The sequence below is a fragment of the Triturus cristatus genome, chromosome 9 (genome assembly GCF_964204655.1).
Source record: "Triturus cristatus chromosome 9, aTriCri1.1, whole genome shotgun sequence".
Classification (NCBI taxonomy): domain Eukaryota; kingdom Metazoa; phylum Chordata; class Amphibia; order Caudata; family Salamandridae; genus Triturus; species Triturus cristatus.
The window spans coordinates 802487645-802513493 of record NC_140592.1 but is presented as its reverse complement, the minus strand read 5'-3'; the positions used below and the strand labels follow the sequence as shown (position 1 = coordinate 802513493).

Sequence of the window (25849 nt, the reverse complement as noted above, 5' to 3'; positions counted from 1 at the left end):
GCCCTGATAATCTCCTAGCAGTAATTATAAAGACCCAATCAGACTGGGGGAAACATTTTTTCCAATTTTTTTCCAGGTATTCTGGAGACAGGGAAGATGCCCCAGACTTGGAAAGGAGCAATCATTAGACCCATCCATAAATGAGGAGATGTAAAGATCCCCAAAAACTATAGGTTAATTAAACTTTTGGATGCGGGAGAGAAGGTATTTTCTAAAGTAATCTTAGAAAAACTTAAAGAATGGGTAGAGGTTAACCAAGTAATACCCCCAGAACAGGGGGGGCTTCAAGAAGGGGCATCCTACTATAGACTACTGTTTCTCCCTTTGGTGCATCGCGTGAAATTCTTTGGAGCAGGGGGCTACGCTGTTTAGCTGCTTTATTGATTTCCGGGCAGCTTTTGATCTGGTGTACCACAACCGGTTGTGGGAGATGTTGATAAATATCAACATCCCTAAGGACTCTTTAGTCATTATACAAGAGCTCCATAGGAACAATTGGGCACAGGTTGTCCTGGACATAGATGGGACACTGTCGAAGAAGATACCAATTGAAAAGGGGTTAAGACAAGGGTGTGTCTTGGCTCCCTTGCTTTTCTCTTTGTTCATAGCCGACTTACCAGATATATTAAAGAATGCACGGGGTGCTAGCCCTAAATTAGACTGGAAACACATGTCTTGCCTACTCTATGCAGACCACCTGGTAATTTTGGATTGAAGAGAGATAGGCTTGCAGAGGAAGCTGTTTGCGTTTAATGAATATTGCAGTCAGAAAAAACTTGTTGTAAACCTAGACAAAACCAATGTCTTGAGCTTTGGTTAGAAAAGGAGAAAATTTAGTTGGTTTCTAGGCTCCACTAAAGTGGAAGAAGTAAATGAGTATAAATATTTAGGGATGCGGTTTGAAAGATCCCTAAAATGGTAAACTCATTTGAATGCAATAAGAATACGAGCACAGGCCTCAGTCAGTGGATTGAAAAAATGTAATCGGATCTATGGAGAAAGGTCATATAGACCGGTTTTGTAAGCCTATAGGGCCATGATACCGCCTCAGTTTCAATATGGAGCCAAAATATTATATATGAGTGGTAAAAGGAGGTGGGATACTGAAGAGGTAAAATGTATAAAAAACCTACCATCCCTACATAGATCATCTACGATACAGGCAGTAAGAATAGAAATGGGCATGGTATCTTGGGAAGTAATGGCACGTATGGCATTAATAAGATTTTGGCAACGCCTGGGAAATGGGGAGGAGTAGAAAATAACTGAATGGTGCAAAAGGGAAATTTTGCAGAGTGATATGAAATGGGAATCAGAGGCTAGGAAATTGTTAGAGACAGTATGCAGGGAACTAGGAGTTAAACTTAACCCTCAGGACTTACAAATTGATGTTGCAATGCGAGAATTGAAGGTACTAGGGAAAGAAATGTCCCGAGATCAGGATTGCCTGTACCTGGAGTGGAAATAATTGGTGGGTGATATGACTAAAGCATGGAAAGCTGATCAACAGTTCCCGTATATTGATATATTACCAAACCGCTACTTAAGAAACAAAGTTTTAAGATTACAAATAGGAAATAACCCTTGCTATATGAATGATGGGATGAAAGATGGATTCCGAAGGAAATTGCACCTGCAACTTATGTACGAAATGCGATATATTGCACATATTATTAGATTGTCTTAAGGTTCTTGACACCAGGAAATTGTTTTTACGACCTATATTTTTAATATATGGTATAAAGAACCGTGCACATGCAATAGATTTACTAACGGAAATGACCCATTTGGACATAGCATGCGCACTAGTAAGATTTATGCTTGAAGTCAAAAAAGTTCTTAGTATTTATAAAATTGGGATTTTATTAATTTCATTGTAAGATAATAGGATTGGAAAATGAAATAGCTATTTATTATGGTATTGTAATTTTACTGTGTATAAACGATTAATGAAATTGTATTATGGAAAGGCAGAAATGTTATTCATTTTATTTTGTGTTTAAGGACCGAAGGTCTAAATAAACATTATCTTGACCTATCTATTGCTCGGGTTATTTACCAAAAATGCTCTAAGGCTTCAAGTGTACTTCCTCTGCACAGAACAAGTGCACCCGGCCAACCCAGAAGAGCTAAGAAGCCACACTATCAGAAGGCATACGATACGTACCAGCCAACACTGCTTTGGAAGCTCACCTCAGGCTTTTCTCCTCCCATAACTTTCTCCTCTCCTTCACCCAGTGCTCAATTTGTGCTGGTGGTTTCCGGTGCTTGGCACATGTCACATAAATGTGAGCACCGGCTCCAGTGACAGCCTACCACGTGGTAGCGTTGTATTTTTTTAATTTTGAGATTAGCACAGCAATTGTGTTTATTAAGTCAATATACACTGAAAACAAATAATACCAGCCTCTCATGACATTATTATAGCTTTGTGTGGCCGAAAATCATCTGAATTGTCAAACTTGTAGGATGTCCATGCTTAGAAGTTATGTGGGCACTGTGAATGGCAGCGTTGGCAGGGAATGGGTGGTGCAGGGTGCAGTAGCCTTCCAAGAAGGGCCCTGGCACTTATTTTCTCTTACAAATTAAGCATTGCCTACACCTGTCCATTGCTTCAGACTTCTGAATATCCCTGAGCCTAGTGGGTGCATGATGGAGTTGAAGGTCTGTGGGGCAGAGGTCGAAATGGGTGGGATCTGAGGAGCACAAAAACATTACCCCTACTTTTTCATAAAAGACTTCCCCTAGATGGTTAATTCCTCTAGTTGAGAAGCCTCAGCTGAAATTGAAGGCAGAGTGTCTTCTGTGTTGTGAAGTAGAAGGAGGAGGGATAGACAGCTAAACAAGAAACAAACTTCCTTGCCAGGGTGCCTGCTGTCTCAAAAAATGTAAATGTGTGTAATTGGTTAATCTGCAAGAGTAAAGGCTGCATGGAAGCTGGTGTTGGTTTTAATTGATGGAGTCACTTGAAATTTTGTGATGACAAAGATTTATTCTTTTTGAGAGGCATTGAAAGGATGTTAGCAGCTGAGCTGTCGAGTGCATGTTTTTAATGGACACTGATAAAAAGTCTGTGCACTAGGTACAGTGACCGTATTTCTACACTCTATATGTTTGGAAACACATTTTTTTGTAAAATCATTTTTATTGGCATTTCGGATTTACGCTGAGTACATACATTTTATGCGGTTAGGGAATAAACACAGTACAAGGTTTAACATCTGGTTCCATTGCATCGTCATCTGGTAATAACACATATTTTAGTTTCTCAAGTGTCCCTGTTGTGAGACATGTTGTTACGGTGCATGGGAACTTGAGGCAATGCCCTTTATATGTACCGTGGACTTTGCGTTCATCTGCTATGCTGGTGTGGTAGCACACTACTAATTGCTTTTTAAATAAGGGATTAAACTCTTTAAAAAACTCTTTAACGGGAGAATTGCAACTGGGGTACACTGTGTATAAGATGTTGCCGTTTGATGGGGGCCGGGAGGCAGATGTGACCGTTGGTCTGCTGGTTACACAGGTTACAGTGAAGGGTTGGAATGTCGAGGCGGGATTCTATGTTTACTGTACATACTTGGATTAGGGCCGTGCCTTGCTGTGTGTCTACTCAAAAGTGGGGGCTACGCTGGGCCATTTCGTAGCGCACCTCTACTGTGGATGGGGGGAAGGTGCCCTGTGAGTATGGCGCTTCTAACAGTAACTGCTTAAAGGAATGAAGTAATGTTGCCCATTGCAGGGATATGCAGTGTTTGCAGGTACCTTTGATTTCTTCTGAGCGGAGCGCCTCGTCCTCCGAGGCTCCCCACTTGCTGACTTCACCCTTCCAAGCCGCCAACGGTGGCCTGCCGGGCGCTCTCCAATGCATTGCTATGTTTTTTTTAGCTAGGAGGATCGCAAGGGATGCAAAACATGCCTCTACTTTTGGTGTTTGCGACGTTTGGTTATGCCCAGTGCGCAAGCCTCCCACATGTTAATGTCTGTAAGCCCTGTGACTGTTAAGAGGGTGATGTGTATTTTGGTCCAGTAGGCTTGAAGCGTTAGGCAGTCCTAAAATATGTGGAGGAAGGATGCTTTGGGTTCTGGGCATTTTGGGCAAGTAAAGTGTGTGTTAGGGTAGTCATGTTGAAGCTTTGCAGGGGTCAGGTAGGCACAGTGTAATATGTGAAATTGTATATTTTTGAAACAATAGTTGCAGGACACCTTTTTGGGGAACTCCAATGCCCACTCCCATTCTTTATCATGGAGTGTGTTCTGGATCTCTGCCTCCCATGTCTCTAGGAGTGGGACGAGAGTGATCGGGTTCAGTGCATGCATCGCTTTATATATCCATGTTACCAGGTGTCGTCCGGGACCCATCTGCAATATTGCATGTATCACCGGGTGCGTGGGCGGTTCTGTATCTATCAAGTGCCACATTTGGCAACAGCTTTCTAACAACTGCCTGTTCAAGAGGAATTGTCCCCTTAGGAGGTCTGTGTCCGCTGCGAGCTCTGCGAATGTCAGTAGCTGCCCATTCCCATATATAGAGCCCATCTCTGTGACTGAGTGGTCCGTCCACTCGTGCAGCTCACGGGTTGTGTAGTGATCGCGACCCCTAGGGAGTCCTACCAATGGGAGAAGGGAGGAATAGATGGGAGCTTCCCATTTTATTCTGTGTACCCATTTCAGGCAATCGCGTGCTACACTCACCTGGAGTGAAAGACACACAATTGATGGACGGAATGCTGAACAAATCAAAACATTCACCCCCAGTCAAGAGATCTGGGTTAAATCCATCATTCATTTGCTCACCTTGCCAACCCAGTTTAGACCTGGCCATATGCAAATCAGCCTTGACCCTGTGCCTCATGGGAACAGTCCAGCCCGAACTGCCAAGCCAGGTCCTCCCTGGACCGGAAATAAGCATCCTAGGACCGGTTTCAGGCTTTCAGCCCTCATCAGCCAGGATAGCTTGATTCCAGTGGCACAGTGAGCCCGGGACCCACATCTGGGTATAGACGGTGCACTTAGGGCGAGAAAGCAAAAGACACACAATTGATGGACGGAATGCTGAACAAATCAAAAAATTCACCCCCAGTCAAGAGATCTGGGTTAAATCCATCATTCTTTTGCTCACGATGCCACCCGGGACGGGTATGCCCAGAAGTGGGTCCCGTGCTCTCCATGCCACTGGAATCAAGCTATCCTGGCTGAAGAGAGGTGAAACCCCCAAATCGGTCCTAGGATGCTTGTTTCCAGTCCAGGGAGGACCTGGCTTGGCAGTTCAGGCTGGACTGTTCCCATGAGGCACAGGGTCAAGACTGATTTTCATATGGCTGGGTTCAAACTGGAATGGCATGGTGAGCAAAACAACGATGGATTTAGGTCCAGATCTCTGTACTGGGGTGAATGTATGACATTGTTCTGCATTCTGTCCATCAACTGTTGTTTTTGCAGTTGTCACCCCGAGTGGGACGGGTATGCCCAGACTTGGGTCCCGTACTCTCCATGCCACCGGAATCAAGCTATCGTGGCCGAAGAGGAGTGAAACCCCGAAACTGGTCCTAGGATGCTTGTTTCCAGTTCAGGGAGGGCCTGGCTTGGCAGTTCGGGCTGGCCTGTTCGCATGAGGCACAGGGTCAAGACTGATTTGCATATGGCTGGGTTCAAACTGGAATGGCATGGTGAGCAAAAAAACGATGGATTTAGGCCCAGATCTCTGTACTGGGGTGAATGTATGACATTGCTCTGCATTCTGTCCATCACCTGTTGTTTTTACACTCACCTAGAGTGGGCACTCCCGTATTGGTCCCGCTCCGGGCAGCAGAATGCGGTATATAGTAGGGGTAGGAACCCACTGGAGCTAGGCCGCCAGGAAGTATGCCTCAAAGGAAGGGGCACCCAGACCTCCCTGATCCAGGGGTAGCTGCAGTTTGGCGAGGGCAATTCGCCTGTGTCACAAACCCCAAATAAGGGTCCCGAGGAGGGTGTCTAGCTCGTGAAAAAAGAATCGGGGAGGAATCACTGGGAGGTTAGTGAAATAGCATAGTAATCTCGGGACCAGTAATATCTTAGCCACTGTGATTTTCCCAAAGGTAGCCAGGGTGAGAGCCTTCCAGAAGTTCACAGAGGATCTGATTCCGGCCATTGCTCTACAGTAATTTCCTTCATACATGTCTTGCGGAGTATGATACAGCAGTGTCCCTAGGTAGCGTACTGCTTGGACATCTATACTGCCTAATTGTATTGTCTGAGGGGTAGGCTGTCTCAGAGTGGATATATCGCAGATTTAGCCCAATTTACTCTAAGGCCTGCCACTGCCTCAAATTCTCGTAGAGCGTTGAGTATGGGAGTGAGATCCGATGTGAGTCACAGATGTAGACGAGGACGTCATCCGAAAAACATAGACACCGCGTGAATAGTGTCTGCGATTGGGATACCCCAACTCTCGCCCTCTCCGGGAAACACCTTTTTATCATATGCCTAAATTGTTGTGCATATTTTGTGACAGCCTTTCGTATGCTGTGTGTAATGCAAGTTTATAATATTGACTTACATATTTACAGGGGTGTCTGTGCCAGGCTGGATCCTCATAACACTAAAACACACGTCATTATTCCCCAATGAATCAACCACAAAATAATTCTGTGGCTCTCTGTTACAACATACACAGAATAGAGGTGCGCAACCCAACAAATTAACAGGGAGAGCTGAGGAAAGGATCTGGCTCAACTGTCAGAGCCCGAGCATGAGCCGAACCTTGGAAATGTTTGTTATATAGATTATACAACAAACATCACATATAATATTATAGTCTCCTCAAAATTAAAAAAATACTATTTCTTTAACATTTGGAAGCTTTGACATTAATACGTCACATTATAGCACTGCACTGAGAAGTACTTATTAAAAGTGATAGTTTTTTTAAACATGAACCATTAGTGAAATAAGAGGCACAACAGTTGTTATGTATACCCTGTACATGGCCCAGATTATTATAGAGCAACATTATAGTCTATTAAATAAAAAACAACAGGTTTTTGTATGACTGTTATTCTGAACCTACATATTTGAAAGTGCTCTCCTACCCAATATGAAGAATAAGGAGTTTTGGTGAAATAAAACATTTGCTTAAGTACACACAATTTAACCGGGGAAGCCACGTTTTTCCTAGGTGTTCTGGTTTCACTTTGTACTCATCAGCCACTAAATGGGTATCTATTTGTCTACCCTCATGTTAAGGAATTTTTTTTTCCTCTTTGTGAATTTTTCTTCAGTTTTTATACAGCTCGAAAACTTGACCCAACGTTATTGGATCACTTTACATGAGCAAAGTAAATGTTTTATAGGCACGGGCAGTTCTTTATTTGAGCCAGTGCTTTCCGGTGCGGAGCACCTGCACTTAATTGGTTTCCGGTGCTCGGCACCGGCACCTAATTGTCAACACTACACATAGGGCAGTCTATCACAAGGTGGCGCTGCTCATGTAATATAGAGATGAGCAGTAAAACAGTTGTTTAGTAAAACAATGTACATTTAAAATTGCTAATATCTGCCTCCCCAGCCATTCCTTTAGCTTTGGGGACCCCAAATAAATTGAACTGTTGCATTTACATACAAGAAAGATGGTTAGTAGTTATTTTGTTAGCAATGACAAGGGTGATGGGTGACGCAAGCTGCAGTGGCCTCATGGTCAGCGCCCTGGCACTTTTTACAAATTAAGCACTGGGCATGGGGAGATTAAGGGATTTGCCCAGAATCACAGGATGTTGAGTTGATGCTGGAACTTGAACCTGGTTCCCTAGTTTCAAAGTCAGAAGCTCTGGCCGTAGCGTCTCATCTGGGATAGAGGGAGGATGGCAAATAGAAGCCACAGGAAAGTTCAGCTCGTTGTGGGCTCGAAGTTCTAACCGGACCTCAAGCTGAACCACAGCCGAGCTTTAGGGCGAGCTTTTAGTGACTCGCCCACCTCTAACACAGACGTGTGCAGCCATCACATTAATCAATAGAGGTCTCATAAGGTAAAATAGTGCCTCTCTCACTGATGTGTTTAACTTGCATTTATTTTTCATTTAAGGTGTGCGTTATTTTACATGCAGTTACCTGAAGGTGAAAGACCAACAATATAGCTACAGAATATGTTGTTCTTCTTAGCCATGCCTTTAATCCCGCCCCCATGCTCATTGACCCTGCCCCTATTACATTCAGGATCACAATTCCCAAACTTTTTGTGATGCACTTCGACCACTGCTATGAGGTGACTATGGAGCAGTAGCCGGGAATCTGCCTGGTGCCACAGCATGTGCAATATTGAGAAGGGCTCCACCCATTGTTCCCACATTGCAGCAGCCAACACATTCTCCCGCGGACTGGCTCCTGCTTCAGGGCTGCTGTGAGCAGGGACATTTCCAGCCCAGAGGATCCGGGCCTGCAAACTGATGGATACCCACAAGGGCTGGCGAGCAAAGTAGCACTGGCTCAGAACATCAAAACCAGCTGCCAGCAGCAAAGATCGCTCCAGCCTTTCCCTTCTCCAGGGACTCACCCAGTGGCCTGTACACCATGTCTGGTTGTTCATATAGTTTAAAGTTAACTAAGCTTACATCATATTTCAAGACCCCTGGGACCAAACAGAAACTGTTACAGAGACCACACTAGGCAGCAGATTATGCTCAAAACAATAGAGCTTTTCACATTACCCCGTAAAAAATGACAATGCCTATCAGAAACACACATGCATATGCACACACAAAGACACTAACTTATAAAATATGCACAAATCTGGTGAAACATTAAAACAATAACTGTTCTGTTTAGTATACCATAAAATCTACCATATACTTTCTCAAACATCCTCCCATGTGCACACTGTCATTCTATCTCTTAAAATCCTAATCTTTCTGCCTGTGTCTCTCTCAAACACACATATTCACATTGAATGTGATACATTTCCTCAAATATTTCTCTTTTCTATCTTACCTTCTCATCCTCTCTAGCTCTCTGGCTCCCTCTCTCTCACACACACACACACACATGTACTTCTATAAAATATGCCAGTGCCTTAAGAGGCACAACCCCATAACATTTCTCAAGCACACAAATACACAAAATCCATCACCCCAAAAGTGAGTTTTGTGGCCTGCGACACATTATCTCATAAACAAGAAGCACTGGCAAAGCCAATATGTTTTGCTCTTATAAGCGTGCCAGGCTACTGGCTTTGCCAATTCTTGTAAAAGAAAAAACCCAAAATACTAGAGGAACAGCAACCAAATATCTTACAGTATCTCACAACTGAACATTAAATTAAATATCGCTAATGTTCATAAACAGCGTGGTTTGTTAGCCAAATACTTTTCATGTAGGAAACAGAATTAACAAGCATTGGCATAGCCAATAGGTCTCGCTTTTGGGACCTTTTAAGTATTTAGTTATGCAGCACAATATCCTTAGTGCAACAACATTAACTGTTGCATGGTTAAACACTTATAAGGTCCCAAAGGCCAGACCTATTGGCTATGCCAATGCTTGTTTTCTTTGACTTTATGGCTAAGTAAAAATCAACACTGAACGTGTAAATCAAAGTAATGGAAGAGGCCTGAGTTTCTGTAAATTGTGTAATGTTTCTCTATGTGGGAAAGATTAGCATGCACTTCTTCTGTAACTTTTTTCTAGCCGAGGGACCTCTTCGGCCTGACACATCCCAGCTGCAGGATGCGAGAGACAGTAAGTTCAGTGCTTTGACAGCTGATCTGACCTGTCCAGGGTCGATGGCCTACAAAGCAATTTGAAGTTTGTACAAGTGTTTGTCCAAGTACATGAAGTTCGCTATTTCCCGATAATGTAATTACTGTGATATCAGAACAAGATGAGGTCAAAGCCTCAACTTTCCACAGAAATTAATTCGACGAAATGCACAACTTTAGGGAAAGAATGTTCCCAGACGAAACGCTGCCTACTGATAGTGCTGGAGCCTCCAAACGAGGTCCTGTTCCAGCACCCTGCAGCTATAATTGTCAGGTCAGGGCCTGATAAAGTAAAATCATTTATCTGCGATAACTCCAAGGCCTGCAGTTCCCATGACTGCACAAGTCACAACCAATGTCAGCATACGCATCTCTCAGACATGGCTCCGGCTGCCCCTTCGCAGCCATTATTCAGCTATCCTGCATTGAAACGAAAGAAATATACTTGAAAAGGAGAAGTGAACAAAGCGAGGAGGCAGTCAGCCTATGAACCAACAAGAAGCTCGATTTGGCCATTCTTTCATTAGAAGGAATCACAGCAGCTGCGCAGCGGCACCCAATAAAAGAACTCACCCCACATTCTGCTGTGGGAGTCCTACTGAAGTACCGGATAGGGCAGTCCGGGTCCCCAAACCGCCCTCACAAGCCTAGGAGTCTCTCAACAGTTGCAGATCGAGATCAAACAAGCAGGAAGTTGGATAAGGGAGGGGGGTAGGGCACGTCGCGCGCACTAAGGCGGAGAGAGGCACGCAGGTTGGCAAATGGTGTGCACTTTCGCAGCCGCTTTGATGTTCTCAGTGGCCGCGCGGCTCACTGAGAACATCAAAGCGGCCACGAAAGTGATCACGCAGGCTAACAAATGGTGCACGCGCCCGGTGCACATGCACTGTAGCTGGAGGCCTGAAAAAAGCCACTAGTTAGCACTTCCAAAACCCGTTTACTAAAACTCTCGCCAGAGCAGCGCTAAAGCGCTGGCTCTGGCGTGACCTAAAAAAGGCTGCTGTTCGTTATCTAGATTAAACCTGATAAAAGGGGCCAGCTGCAGGCAACATGACAGCAATCACGGGCCATCAACAAGTGTCAGAAAGGCCAAATTTATTTCCTTCAACTCCAAAGTGAAACTGTTAATTTGGTACTCTGCAGCATTCCAAGAAACTGATTTATGGGTCTCCAGGAGAAGAGACATCATGGGGGCGGGGCAGAGCCATAAATGCTGCAATCCCGGTAAAGTCTATTCTTATGTCAAATCCCCACAAAAATACACCTGTTTCTGTGCTTTCACAGACTACCTGGGAGAGGAGTGGGGAGCACCACCAAAAGCATGGATGGGTTGACCTGGGCAATGGGTGCTTGTAAGCCCGCTGTAAATTTTTGCTACTGTCCACAAGAGGTCATTTGTAACTAGACAGCTAAAAGCTGCCTGCCAGGCAAGACCTAAAATCACACACTTCGGTGCACACACATATCTGGCTCGGCCACACATTCAAACACATACTGATCACACATAGACACCCAAGACATTAATATGTAACTTACGAAATTGGCTCTTAAAAATAACTCTTTACAAACTTTACTATTGGCTTTAAATTACTGTAACCTGAAGCAGAGTTGTCTCCTCCGTTTGAGCAGAGAAACATCTCCCCACTAACCAAAATGCCCAAGAATGCCCCAGAAATGAACTTTATTATCATTTTATTTGTCATCCTCTCCGTCTCGAACCGAGTGTCAGGACTGGGCGGGAAGGAGCTTGCTGCATGGTAGCAGCAGGGAGGAAGGTGGTCTGCCTGAGCCCTTTTCAAAATGTGAATGTCCCTTTGGCTGGCCGTCTTGCGATGGCCCGCCATTGATGCGCACTTTGAAAGCTCTAACTCAGCTGTCTCAGGGTTAGAGCAAGTGCAGGGCTCCTGTGTCCTCGGGAGCGGCGAGAGAGACCACTCCCTCCAATCCTGGTGCTGCTCTCATGCAGCATGAGAGCAGTGCCAGGGTTGGTTAAGGGAGTTGTGGAGGATCCCGCGCTGGAGGAGAAGACGAGAAGATAAAGACCGGACCGCAGCGTGGAGGATGTTCATGCAGGTATTTTTTTAAATTTCTTTATTTCTTATTTTTTTTACATAATGTGTCCCCTCACCCACCACCCATTTGCCCGCCCCACCACTCTTTAGTGGTGCCAGTTGCGACTGACCTGAAGTCACAGTTTAAACACAAGTGAGTGATATAAAGGGTAACAAATTGGCCAATTAAAGAACTGGCCCACCAACCCTGGCACTGAGGTGCATTTCTTTTCAGGTGAATGTGCACATGTGATCAGGTAAATGTTGTGACTCACTGCACAAGAGAGCCCATGGCAGAAGACGGCTAGCCTATTTCTCCATGCTATGTGCAGTGTTGGGCAGATACAAAATGTGAATGACAGGTGAACAGCTCAATGGATGAAGAGGGCTGACCCAAGACCCTCTCCATATAAGAATGTATGCACTTTTTTAAATTGTTTATTTACGATGTTTTTTGATACAGTAGGTTGGTGAAAAAAACTAAGACTGTCACTTGGCCGCACCAAAATAAGGTCTCCTACTGTAATGCGAGGGGAAAACATCATCTAGAATGTATTTGATTGGAAGCAGGGGTGAAAAACAACTTGTAAGAATGATGTAAAGGAGTGTAGGGTGTGGAAGAAAGAGATATGAAATGGAAACTAGAAAAGGCAGCCCTGAATTCAGCATCCCACTGCACTCAGCAGCAGCGGGCGCGTGATCCTTATGTGCACTTATGTTTCTTTTACAAATTAAGCACTCAGCGCACTATGTTCCAATAAAAGTAAGTCTTACTCTGAGAATACCTACAAAACAATACCTCAACATTTGTGGACAATGTTCATTGAAAATTAGACATGTAAAAGAAATCAAAAACAAAATTCCCAACACGGTTTCGGAAATAGAGGTAAGTGTATACACAGTTAGAAAGATAATTATTTCATATTAATTGTGTTAGATTTGATAGAGTCCAGATAATCCATAAAAAAGTGTCGTCGCTGGGCTGGACAACATTTTGGAATAGAGTCCAGGAACATCTTTGAAAATAAACTTGCGATCGAAAAACATGTGTGAAGGAACAGCTACATTGTGTTTTTAGGTCGAGGACTACCGGTCTGCCAAAGGCAGAACCGGAAGTCGGAGATTTAATGTTTCCTAGAGTGGCTATTTAGCCCGCCTCTCTTTTTGCTTCTCCTCCATTGGCTGGCTTCCTAAACGGAGGCCAGCCATTGGAGGAGAGAGCCGTCCCTCCAAATAGGCTCCGTCTTTTTCAGATTCGGGGGCGTGTTCCTTGCTGTTCTTTCCACTTTTTAGCCACGCCCTTTTAGAACAGCAGGAACACGCCCCCGAATCCGAAAAAGTTTGGAAGCTTCCAACCGCCATTTTTTAGGTATCGTCTGGCCGTGAGGATCTTCTTGCTGTTGTGCACGAGTAAGGTTAGCCATCTTGTTTCTGCGTGTGCGTTTGTGTACATTCACGACCGAGGATGTTATCCAGACTCTTTCCTCTCAGTCTGGAGCCGACTCTTTCCATCTCCTATTCGTCGAGCCCGTCTCCACAGTACTCTCTCTGATCGGTGTAGCCCTTTAACTTATAGCGCTTTGGAGCCCCATGAGGCGCTGCACAAACACCGCCTAAAGATAGTGGCCAGAAGCGCCGCGTTTTCCTGCATTCCTTGCTCCTTGTTTGCTGGGTTCTCTAGAGTTTTCCCCTCCTACCAGCTTCAGCGAGGTGCCCCGCACCCCCAAACGGAACTTGACAGCTTCGGACACAGTGATCTATCGGGTGAGAAGCTGCGGGCGAACACTGGAGGCTTAAACCCTTGGAGCTGCGTTTGGCCATTTCTATTTTTAGGGAAAAAATGATAATTCTCTTCAACTTGGATTAGTTTGATAGTCTGCGGCTGTACTCTGGAAATGTCCATCTGGTGTGTAACTTCGTCGGCTAGATCTTGTTTCTGTGTGTGCGTTTGTGTACATTCACGACCGAGGATGTTATCCAGACTCTTTCCTCTCAGTCTGGAGCCGACTCTTTCCTTCTCCTATTCGTCGAGCCCGTCTCCACAGTACTCTCTCTGATCGGTGTAGCCCTTTAACGTATAGCGCTTTGGAGCCCCATGAGGCGCTGCACAAACACCGCCTAAAGATAGTGGCCAGAAGCGCCGAGTTTTCCTGCATTCCTTGCTCCTTGTTTGCTGGGTTCGCTAGAGTTTTCCCCTCCTACCAGCTTCAGCGAGGTGCCCCGCACCCCCAAACGGAACTTGACAGCTTCGGACACAGTGATCTATCGGGTGAGAAGCTGCGGGCGAACACTGGAGGCTTAAACCCTTGGAGCTGCGTTTGGCCATTTCTATTTTTAGGGAAAAAATGAAATTCTCTTCAAGCTGGATTAGTTTGATAGTCTGCGGCTGTACTCTGGAAATATCCATCTCGTGTGTAACTTCGTCTGCTACATTGCCGACTTTAGTGCTGGAAACCAGGGTTCGAGCCTCGGGGTCGCGTCCACATCCTGTGATTCTGGGCAAATCATTTCATCTCCCCCTGCCTGAATGTGGAACGTAACCGGTGCTCATGTAAAGCGCTCCAATACCTTCGGGGCGAGTTCGCGCTATATAAATCTGCAAAAAAGAAAAAAAAACTCCACTTCCTCCTTCTCAGTATATGTTCGACTCTTTCCTCTGACTTTGCTCGTTCTTTAGCGCCTTGACACCTCGAGAGGATAGCTGTTGGCACGTCACTATAAATATTCTTCATGCAACTGTAGCGTGTACTTCGATCCAGAGGTTATTTTCAATGGTTCTTGTCGACAGTCTCAAGGTAGCTGCTGAATCATAGGACTGCGGCTGCTGTCCTGCCGGCGCTGTTCGACCAGCTCCACTGACCACACACCCCTTCACCCCATAGCACAAAGGTGTCTGTGTGCGGTCCACTCCAGCATTCACAATCCTGTGCTTAGACCAACTTTAAACCGTACTCGTTGGACGGGAGCGCCGCATACATGCAATAAGTGAAACCGAAATACAAACATGTCTCCTGTCTCAAGGAGCTGTTATTTATTTTCGATGCAAAGTTATGTCAAACAATCTTGCTAGAGCTGGCTTTGTGTCAAAATCCAGGGGTGCCCACCTTGAAATACACCTGTGACAGAAAGTAGCACAAAGCCACTGAATGTGCTACTTAAGGGTTACCTTCCAGCGCCCACAAAGTGTTGAAATGATGCACCTTGCATCATTTCATGGAGGCACACATTCTTGAGGAATCTGCCCCTGGACGTACCATGCAAAACAGGCTTTTATGTCTGTCTGCAGCTCAACGTCTTACCAAGCAGAACATCCTTATGTCTTCTAATAATCTTATTTTTTTTTATCAGGTTATTATGATACATTCAAATTGCACCAAAACGTATACATTCCCGAATTCACACACACCAAAAGCGCTAAAGAAAAACACGATGGATTTAAATATAGGTGTAATAATCTTGCATACCTCCTCTCTGCTGAAGTAGAAGCTGGTTACTCTCAGAATTCACTCCTCGACAATGCAGGATATGGACTACCTCACTCTCTCTTTGCTAATGCAATAGGTATCACATATGCAAAAAAAAGCTAATGTCAATAGAAATGACAATGCCATTATATTAGGGATAAAAAAATAATGAGCAATACCAATAGCTCTACCTATAATATTGCCGAGACCATTGCATTGTAAATGCTTGTTTATTTAGAGCTGTAGTTTAATAGTAAAAATCCTTTTTACGTAAAAATACATTTCCCTCACTGACACCTGGGTTCGCTGTCAAACAACCGACTGAATGTGCTGACGAGGTAACCTGAGCTCAACCGCACCTTCCGGCAATATCTGTGAGTCAAAGATTCAGCTTGGAGCTGTACTGCCAAGGTCACACGTTGACTATCACGGCGATCTTGTCGCTGGCAGAACAAAACAGGCCAGGCGAGTATCTCCCATGTGCAAGGCGTGGCTCGAGTGAGCAATGCAGTTTCAATACAAATACATTGCCTGAAGGTGTTTTTCAAGTCATACAACTGCTGCATTCTTCCACAGTGACTGCTTCGTGGCTTGAGAATATCTGTGTTCTGCTCTGGATGTATTTAATCGTAATTTACTAGGATTCTCAAACTGTGTGGCCAATGAACATTAAAAGGCAGGGTTCCCTTTGTGATTGCCACCAAATGGCCATCACGAATGCAGAAATGGAGGTCTCGACAATTAGCAAAAAATTCTACCAAAAAACTTAATCCAAGTGATTTTAGATACATTTCTTAACTATTTTTAAAGAATTTGGCCGCCTATTGCATTGTGTAAACGTTGCAGATGCCTAAAATATTTCAAAATTGAGTGGCACTGCTTCACATCCATTCTTTTTGACAAGAAAGTGCTGCTGATTGCAACTGCATTTCCCCTATATAAACAACTAGATAGATCTCCCTCAACACTACTCCACCTCATGATTTAAAAGGCTTACCAGGTTTTACTGATTAGGAAACTGACGCTGAAGCTGTTATCACATTGCCCACCTCTAATCCCACCAAATCAGTCATGATTAGCCTTTCACAGAGTATGGTGACTTCATTGAAGTTCACAACCTTGTCTTTACTCTGAATATCAGCCTCATGAGTGTACAAAATCGGAGTATTAGTTGTGGGCGGTATTAACGCATCTCAAATAATACTCACAGTAAAGTGTTTATGCAGTTTTCGAACAGTTGTAAAGTAAAAACACTACACAGGAAAAATTCCAATTCTAATCCCTCAATTCTATTCCACCTCCAGAATTAAAAGGTTTGACAGGTTTTACTGATTAGGAAATGGAAGCCTAAATATATTATCACACTGCCCACCCCTACTCCTACCAAAATCAGCCATTAATAACCTTACATAGGGAAGGGTAATTTAGTGGACGTTCACAACCTTATCTTTACTTTGAATTTCAGCTTCATGGCTATAAGTAATTGGAGTATTAGTTGTGGGTGGAATTAACCTATCTCAAATAATATTAACCACAGTCCTTGGCAGGGTGAATCACGTAAGTCACTAAATAAACCCGTGCTCATCCCCATGGTACAGAGCAGCCAGGCTTAACTTAGAGGCAATGAGTAAAGTAAAGTATTTCTGCAGTATTGAAACAGTAATAAAATGAAAACACTACAAAAGAAAAATCCCAAACCAATTTAAAAATATATTAAAATTAAATAAATAAATAAAAGCCCGCCAAATAGTCCTGCTGATATTTGTTTTCTTTTCCAGTCCCACGGCATCTTAAAACCCCCCAATCAATCAATCATTAATATTACAACAAACATGGCTTCCTAAAAGTGCAAGTGTTGTCAAAACTTGTAATCATCTGTCACATCAGGCTTGTGAAAGTGTTGCCAAAACGTATGATTGAGTCTGACCCCTTCCACCTGACCTAGTGTCAACAAAAACTCTTTTCTCAAACAGCAGCCTGCCTTTTCAAGTGATGTCCCAAACTTATGTGCTTGGCCCTTCCTGCCTGTTTGAGTGTCACCAACAATTGTGGAACACCCCGCCTGTGCACCTCAGTTTCAACACAAGTAAAAGTAGTTTGTGTAATCCAGATTAAAACCTGAGTGAACACAATTCGTGCTGCACTCAGGGTTATGGTAGAACATAAAACAGTTACAAAAATGAGTTATGATTGGGTTTAGCACCCTGCTGACCTTTAAATGAGCCATTACGTGTAAGACTCAGACCATGCATGTGTTCTCTTTGTAGTCTATCTATGCACAACTCTCACATATTCTGATGTTTTCTCACTCTATACTTACGCTGACTCAGTGCTTAAAATGAGCCAGGAGATGACGTTGGGTCCACCAACGCTCATGTTTGGAGACAGGGACTTATTTTTCATCACCAGGCTTTGACCCAGCACATGAGAGAGAAAGGAAGAAAAGTGGGAAAGACGAAAGAAGAAAAAGATGGGCAATCAGTGACAAAGGGAGAAAGCAAGAGTGTGATTAATTGACATGCTGTGTATGGTGGTAGATTAAAGAGTCATGACATGAAATCAAGACTAGACACCTTGGTATTTGACACCCCCAACATTCAGCACCAGCTGAGCAAAGTCTTGGGACCCGGTATTTACTCTAATTCAGCCTTTTGGTAGGTCTCTCTTAACAATATTTCTCCCATTCTTGTCTTACACTTGTGTTTGCCCTAGTGACTGCAATGGCTCTCTCTAACTTCCCTGTAATCACTCTCTTTCCCTATTTCTATTCCTGCCTACCATCCTTTATCTCCTTTTATATTATGTCCCCTTCCTCATACATTAAATTATTTGTTTCACTCCATCTTTTGTGACAATCTCTCAATACTTCCTTTAATTCTGTCTCCTTCTCTGTGTATTCTTTTTCACTATGTTTCAATTCCTCCAAGTGTAAGTTCTCTGTCCATGAACAGATATTTCACAAAAAAGTGCCTCTTGTTGCCAATTCGGAATCATGAGAGATCATATCTAATCCTGGTCAATCCACTTAATTGGACTGCGTAACCCTGAGCAATAATCTTTATCTTCCTAGTGATTAGGTTCCTTATTTGGAATTGCAATTGATCCATACCATACCATGACGTAATGGCCTGGTGTATAGTAAAATGGGTTAGTACATAATGGGTAGGTTTTAGACTGTCTGTATTTCTTTTTTGTTTTTGTCTTAATCGATTTTTCACAAGAAAAATGCCCTTATCTCTGTGACCCATTGTTTATGACTTGCTTTCACTTCTCATAGCTCTAGGACTGCCTCCTCAAACATTTAATTTCCGGATTGTGACCGAGTCATCTATGAACTTCCATGGCCAAAATGCAATTGGCATCCACACTTGAAGCAAAACAGACTTATAGACTTTGCACTAAATCGAATTCTTCATTTGCCTATGATTTTCCTAACACTATCCTCTCCACTTGTACCTGTTCTTTAGAAAGTGGGGGAACGCTGACTCATCATCATCATCAAAAATATCTTTATTCAATTGTGAAAAACAATCATAAAAGAACATATAAATATCTTAAAACAAATTTAGAAAATTGAAAACAAGAATAAATGATCACATAACAGTTCTCTACTGCTCTTCACCTACATAGAGCACTGAGCACTAAGCTAGGCTTTGTATTATTGAGTACGCGTCTTTTTTATGATGGAAATTAGTACACCATTACACTGTATTTATCAACAAACACTGAGTTGTTCTTGCTACGCCCAATGTTTAGCTACAAGTTGTTGTAAAAGTGATTTACTGCATGTGTGTGTTCTTTCACAGTAAAATACATGTAGCTTTATATAAAACAATGACTACATTTATGTGAGCAATACCGGTTGAACCACTGTTGTTATGTAACATAATATGTGCCAGGTACCATATTGAATTACAGGGTAGCCATAGATATTGTAACACCATTTTGATTATAAAGTACAGATATACAAAGTAAATCGTTTTTTGACAGTCAGCAACAGCATAAACCCTATTCATCAATTACAATCATCTCAGCGGATAAAAACTTACGGCAAAACACACCGTAAAAGACCAAATAAAACAGCATAAAACAACAACCTTTGTTGTAAAATGAGGGTTGACTTGATTAATTGCATGTTCCTGGATGGAATGTACAGTGTAGCCCACTTCTGTATGTGCTGTGGGCACTTATTCCACAATGCATTGTGTATGGTGCACAGTGCAAAGAACCCCATTATAAGTATATAGCTATAATTCCGAATAAGCAGGTAACAACTAACAAGTGCTACCAGCCGAATCGCGATTATGAGTAATGTGGGAACACCCGTGGACATTTTGTTTGCCTGCTGCAAGAACTTCAAATGTGCAACGGACCAAAAATGGGGAGAATGTTGCAGACATCGCTGCTGAAACAACAATTCCCCCATGGCTTATCTATTAACTGATATTAACCTCTACTGAGGCTACAAGTAATACAATTAAACATCATAAAAACATCTGTGGAAGTTCATCCATTACAGATTTCATATTGTTAAAAACAACTATAAATAACAGTCTGCATTGGTGGCGGCAGGTTGCATGTCGAAATATCAAGGAAAGAAATATCGTCCTCCATAAATATCGTATTAAAAATATTTACAAGCAAAGTATTATGGTACACACTGTTAAACAAACCTAAAATCAAAGGTATGAAGGAGATAAACCTGATATGTAACACTGAAATGGCTAGGAAATTCTTCAACAAACTAGCAGAAAGTACAGTATTATGCTCCCCCAAAAGTCACTGTTGCAGAATTTAGTAATTCTACCCAAAGCAGAGCCCAGAGATTGCCAGGAACTTCAGGGGTTAAGTGAGAGGCACCTTGGTAGAGATGTTTGCTGAACAACAATTTCACTAGACCTGTTTGCATTCCCTGATGACAGGACACCCTTAGCTGCTTTCCTCTATTTTTCGTTCAAAAATGGCCCTGGAGCCACTTTTTTATATTTCCCCCAAGAACCAATAGCTATGGGACCCTGACATACTTCACATTGAATAATAATCCAGCTAATATAGTATCTAGATCTGGGGTCATCAACTTTTTCTATAAAGAGAGCTACTTCTGATCAATTAAAATAGTCCCAAGCTTATCGTGACTTTTAAAACTGTAGTAACCACATCAGGAACAGTCAAAATGGTGACAACACATTGGAGGATTACTATTAGTGACCACCCATATATATATGTCACAATATTGACTAATGCCAAATTATCATCTGAAGAATATTGACTAATACAATATCATGAAGGTACACATATATAAATAAGTATATAGTCACTATTCTAAACTCCACATCTACATACTCTAAAGATAGATGTGGAGTTCAGAATGGAACAAAAACAATACTTACCTGTCTATGCTACCTTCATGGTATATTGGTAGTCTATATTCTGCATACAATATTCTGAAAGGAAGATATTTAAAACTCAATGTTGCCGTAGAACACCAACCACCCTGGTGTTTAGGAAGTTACAAACAACAATGTCAAGAAAAGCTTCATATTGATAAATGACCTCATATGACTAAGGAAAATGCAGCAGCACGTGCCCACTGGACAAAACAAATACTAAAAGCTACAAATCTCTACAACTCAGAATGAACTTTCCTTCAATGAGCAGCTTAAATATGTTTTGGATTTTCATTTTGCTTTCAAATATCAGCATATACATTTTGTGAATATACATGGTTTTCTATCAAATATGCACTTTCTATTTTTCAGGCATGGTCTCCAAACGCCTACGTGTAATTTCCCCTGTACAAATGCATCACATAGATTCTGCTCCACCTGCCCAGGATTTACAATCACATGCCTAGGACGCCCACCAAAATGCAAAGATGCCTACCTTATGCCAATGATGCCCACCGGAATGTCATGAACAAAATTTTGCCATTGATGCCCACCATAATGCTAAGAACCCCCACATCATATCAGCCACGTACATTATTATTCCAAGGACGGTGAAAATTATCTGATAGATGCCACATTTCAGCTAAGTTTACTTACATCATCACAATGATAGTTGCCATTATGCCATGATTAGTCCAATGATATTTTAAATTGTATCACTGTTATGCCAGAGTCAACATTATGTCAGAAAAATACATTATTTTGCCAGAAATTAACCCCTTATATTGGGGCACCAGATACATTTGGTGTGCCCTAGCAGCATGAACAGCTTCCAGGAAGAGATAATGTCTTTCAAAAAGGAGCACAATGCCATAGACATGTGTAAATGCAACATTAGTGAACATATACACACAGACATATTTAAACAAATAGACATAAATAAACGCACACACCACTCCCACCATCTAAAACAAAAATGGTCATTAGCTGTCTCCACTCTCAAAGCAGCCTTTGATCACCTGGGCTATAGGGTTGCTAAGGTATGGTTCTCACACACTTCCACTGTGTCTTTGGCAGTCGCATACTCTGGCAACTTCAGTCTGGCTATTACTAGCACTTCTTTTGGGGTCCAGTTTTCACAGACATTGTATGACTGATAGAATGAGGCTTGAAAAGAGACTCGTCTCCATGTGGTCTTGAGAAACAGAGTGGTAGCAGGTGGTCAAGTTGCAGATACTTCAGGCTGTCATCATATGCATTTGTTTGTAAGCATGTCGCCATATTGATTTGACTGAAGGTTACCAAAAGGATATGAACATGTGTAGCGTTGCCTTCTTCAATATGGCTATGCCCTCTGAATTATGTAATGTGATGGGCAGCACTTTAAAGAATGACTTGCAAGATAATAGCGAGCTCCAAGTCGCTACCGAGCTACCTGTTGGAGACCCCAGTCTAGACTGTATAAAATGGTGCAAATCGCATAGCTGCACTGGCCACTTAAGCTACAGGTAATTGGTAAAGGGACATAGGCACACAATTAACAGACTCAAAATTGAGTTACTGTAGTGTAAAAACAAATGCTATATCACTTAAAGGTAGACAAAAGTGAGCTGCACTACAATTCTTGAACAGAACATATATAGCTAAATATGTATTGGACAGGAGATTATGATCAGATGCCCACTATATACGATGCAATGCTGGCGTGGCAGACTTTTTACGCCTGGAGTGGACAAGCCCAGGTATACATGTATATTGCGGAACTATTTTTATCGACCAATCTGAAATGGCAAAGATGAAAATAAAAACAAGCCCACTACTAGCTCTGCTAGGCTATGTTTTAGAAATACCTAAACAAATAAGAAAATACAAAGCGATGGTAAAGCAAAAAGACAAGTTGCACTGTCCTGGGACAAAAAACCAACTCGACACACCGCACAGTGACACAAAGACCTTATCTATTGCAATGAACAGAGTTAAGTGTACGCTATGCTACTACCACCAATATCTAGGCCTAAAAGCATATGGAACCCACTCCACATGTATTTAGCAAAAACTCTACACTATAAAATTTGGCATCTTTTAGGTTTACTATTTACTGGTTTGCTTTGAGATAATTTAACTTATGCTATTCCTAATATTTCTGATTTGAACATCAGAGGATCTGAATGAATGAATATTAGCTTTGTAAGGCGCAAACTTTGCCCAGGGTCGTCAAGGCCCTATATTATTAAGCATTATATCAGTTTCACAAATTGATTTAATGGTACAAAAGAAATTTCAGAATTATTTCTTGCTTACCAATGGGAGCATTAGCTGTATTTAATGGAATGCTGTGACCATAACAAACGGGGTTTTTATGCCGTTCAGCGTGATGTTTTGTGACTACAACTGTTAAAAAAACTTTTGTTTGTTCAATGTCCTTTATTTGGAAGCATGGTTTAAAATCGATAATTTAACCCCTTCAGTGCCCGCCCCTTTCCCCGCCCTGTGCCGGCCGTTTCATTAGCGGGCGGGGTTTATGACGAGCTGGTCTCGTCATGGGCACAGCGCAACCGCGGCCCATGACGAGACCAGCTCGTCATGGGCATTGAAGAGGTTAAGATATATATGCACTTCATATTTCGGAATCGGACTCTTGAACATTTAACGAATTGAGACACTTGTCTTGGAATGGTTAAACAGCCCTGTTGATAACACAGTCAAGCTGAGAGTAACTAAGAACTAGCCCTGAATAAACTCTTTTTGGGAAGAGCGAAACACAGTCACTGTAATGTATTTTTATTGCTCAATAAATAAATAAACAAATAAAGTTCAAGTTGATACGATTGATTGTGGAAAGGCTATCTTTGGATTGTAAATTAGACTATGATGAATGAACCTGATTGAATACTGTGGCTTCAAGTTAGTTCCTCTGTGTGGCATATCATCTGGAATCTCAGGGCGGCCGACAACCAGCCCCTGGAGGTGGACACAACCCTGGTTGACATGGGAACATTTTGGATGGAGCGGTGAACAAGGCTAAAAGTTGTCCTGTTACATTTTGGTACAGAGTGCGAGTAATGCTAGGTTGATGTAGTCATCATTTCATAACTGATAGCCAACCTAGCTGCCCAGTTTCATTTATTTTCTAACCTATCAATGAACACATTGCTCAGGGTTTCCTGTCTAGCTATTGCACTAAGGTTTAGACATTAACAAGAACATCAATAAACAATTTAACTTAGCTCCATTCTGTTGTAGGCTTGAATTTCCCTCATAAACAGTGATGTACTGGTATGGATAGACAAGGGACATTACGGGTTTGATGCTACATTGCTCTAATTTCAGGTGACTGCTACAGAACAATGTGAGTGCTCGCAACTAAGTCAAAGGTGCTTGACTCTCGTGTGGAAGGTATTTGAGCTGTCCACATGTTAAACAGCAACTATTAACATTGATTCAATGCACAGTTTCATTCTAAAGACTGCCGCATTTCGCCAGGAAGGGAGGAGTTACTTTCCGCATTGGAATTACAAGAGCTGCTGAAACTTAGCTACAGGTACCTTGGGTATCCTTAACTCCAGGCGGCCGAGTTACTGGGCCCTAGAACAGGAAACTCCTTAAGAGGTCCTAAATGGTTAAAGATGTTCCTTCTGAATTAATAGCATGAAAATACAATCAAAATGTGATCTGTTTAAAGATAAGAAGTTCTAACATTGTTTTTATTTCACTTCCGGTCACTTTTGGATTGCCTAAAATGCATGAAATACATAGTGATATGCTTAAACTGAGATTGTGTGCTTGATCTTTTTCTGTCGGTTCTTTATAAAAAATAAAATACTGTACTTTTACTCTTCAGAATATGCAACTCGCACGTCGTACCTTGTAGCATCAGGTGCAGGTCATCGATATATGTGCCTTGCTCCTCGTCATCTGCTGGAGGGGACGACGCCTTGTCGGAGGCCATCTTGAAGGCCCTGTCAACATCTACTGCTGCCGCAACTGTACAGTAAATAAAAGTTGAACATGAATTTCCCATGAGGCTTTTGCATTTTCTTCCAACTTGAACTAACATATTTATATATTTTGTTCCTCTTTATACTATTTACAACAAAGTGGACACACCTTTATTTTTCTTTGCCTGAGGCTCTGTACAACGTATATAAAGCCTTGCATTCATTCACAGTTATTATTAGAGGCAAAGTAGTTTTAGCAAAATCCTCTAACTGTATGCGCAAAACAATATGCAAATCTTATGTGAACTTGTAAGGCATGAGTGAATGCCCCAGGCAAGGAATAGTGAAATACTGTACAGTTTGCCCTTTACCTGCATGGTATTTCACTAATTTCTTGGATTGTCACATATAGTTTATTAATCCCTAAGGGATCACCAACGTATGAAGTATTCAAGAACTAGAGAGGTACATGATAAGGATTATGGAATATACTGGAGTACAACAAATCTTAATCCAATTCATTGTTAATCCTCTTTCTGCCAAATGTTTCAAACTATTAGACTCTGTGGGCTAAGTGCTTTCTCTGTCACTAAGTCTGCAATTTGCTAAATCTCAGGCTTTGTGATCGCAAAAAAAGCCCACAATAAACTTTAAAGGTACTTTAAGTGGAAAAGTCTATCTGCCTCCCAAAGTGCCTAATGGGACTATTTGAAATTGCAAGAAAAGGAGAGGGCCTGAAAGAGGATTCCCTTCCTCCTTGCAAGTTGCAATGATATGGGGGAGAGGATGTGGCATTACGTCCATAACTAAAGATTTTGGAACTGGGTAACTGGGTTGAAGGCTCAGTGCCGGCTCAACGCCCTGTGATTCTGGGCAAATCGCTTAATATCCCCGTGCCTAAAAAATGAATCTGACTTTGTGTAATGTAACTGGTGCTTGTGTAAAGCGCTCCCATACCTTTGGGTCGAGTTTGTGCTATATAAAACTGCAAAACATAAATATGGAACAATTGTTGACACCTAGCAAGTGGTCCTAGAGTATACAACACCAGTTGGGTGGAGCCATACCTCAAGCGCAAGTGATTCTGATTTGCGCCAACTGTGACTCTGTACCTGGTATTCAATTGGTTTTACCGCGCATGGATTCCTCCTGCTCTAAGCAGGAGAAACTTATTTGCAGAAACGCAGCATGAATCTGGAAATATTGGTGGAAATTGGTACAGTAAATCCAGGTCCCACTTGTCATTTCACAATCCGGCTGGGATACGTAGAATATCAT

General features: G+C 42.4%; 1 protein-coding gene across 1 annotated transcript in view; it reads right to left on the bottom strand.

Annotated features, from left to right (window-relative positions):
* LOC146798868 (nesprin-2-like) overlaps positions 1-25849 on the bottom strand; it is a 1144883-nt gene that overhangs the window by 1065642 nt on the left and 53392 nt on the right. The window contains exon 2 of the mRNA XM_085627789.1: positions 24498-24617. Coding sequence (XP_085483915.1) covers positions 24498-24582 — 85 coding nt within the window. The 5' untranslated portion in view covers positions 24583-24617. The remainder of the gene's footprint in view (positions 1-24497; positions 24618-25849) is intronic.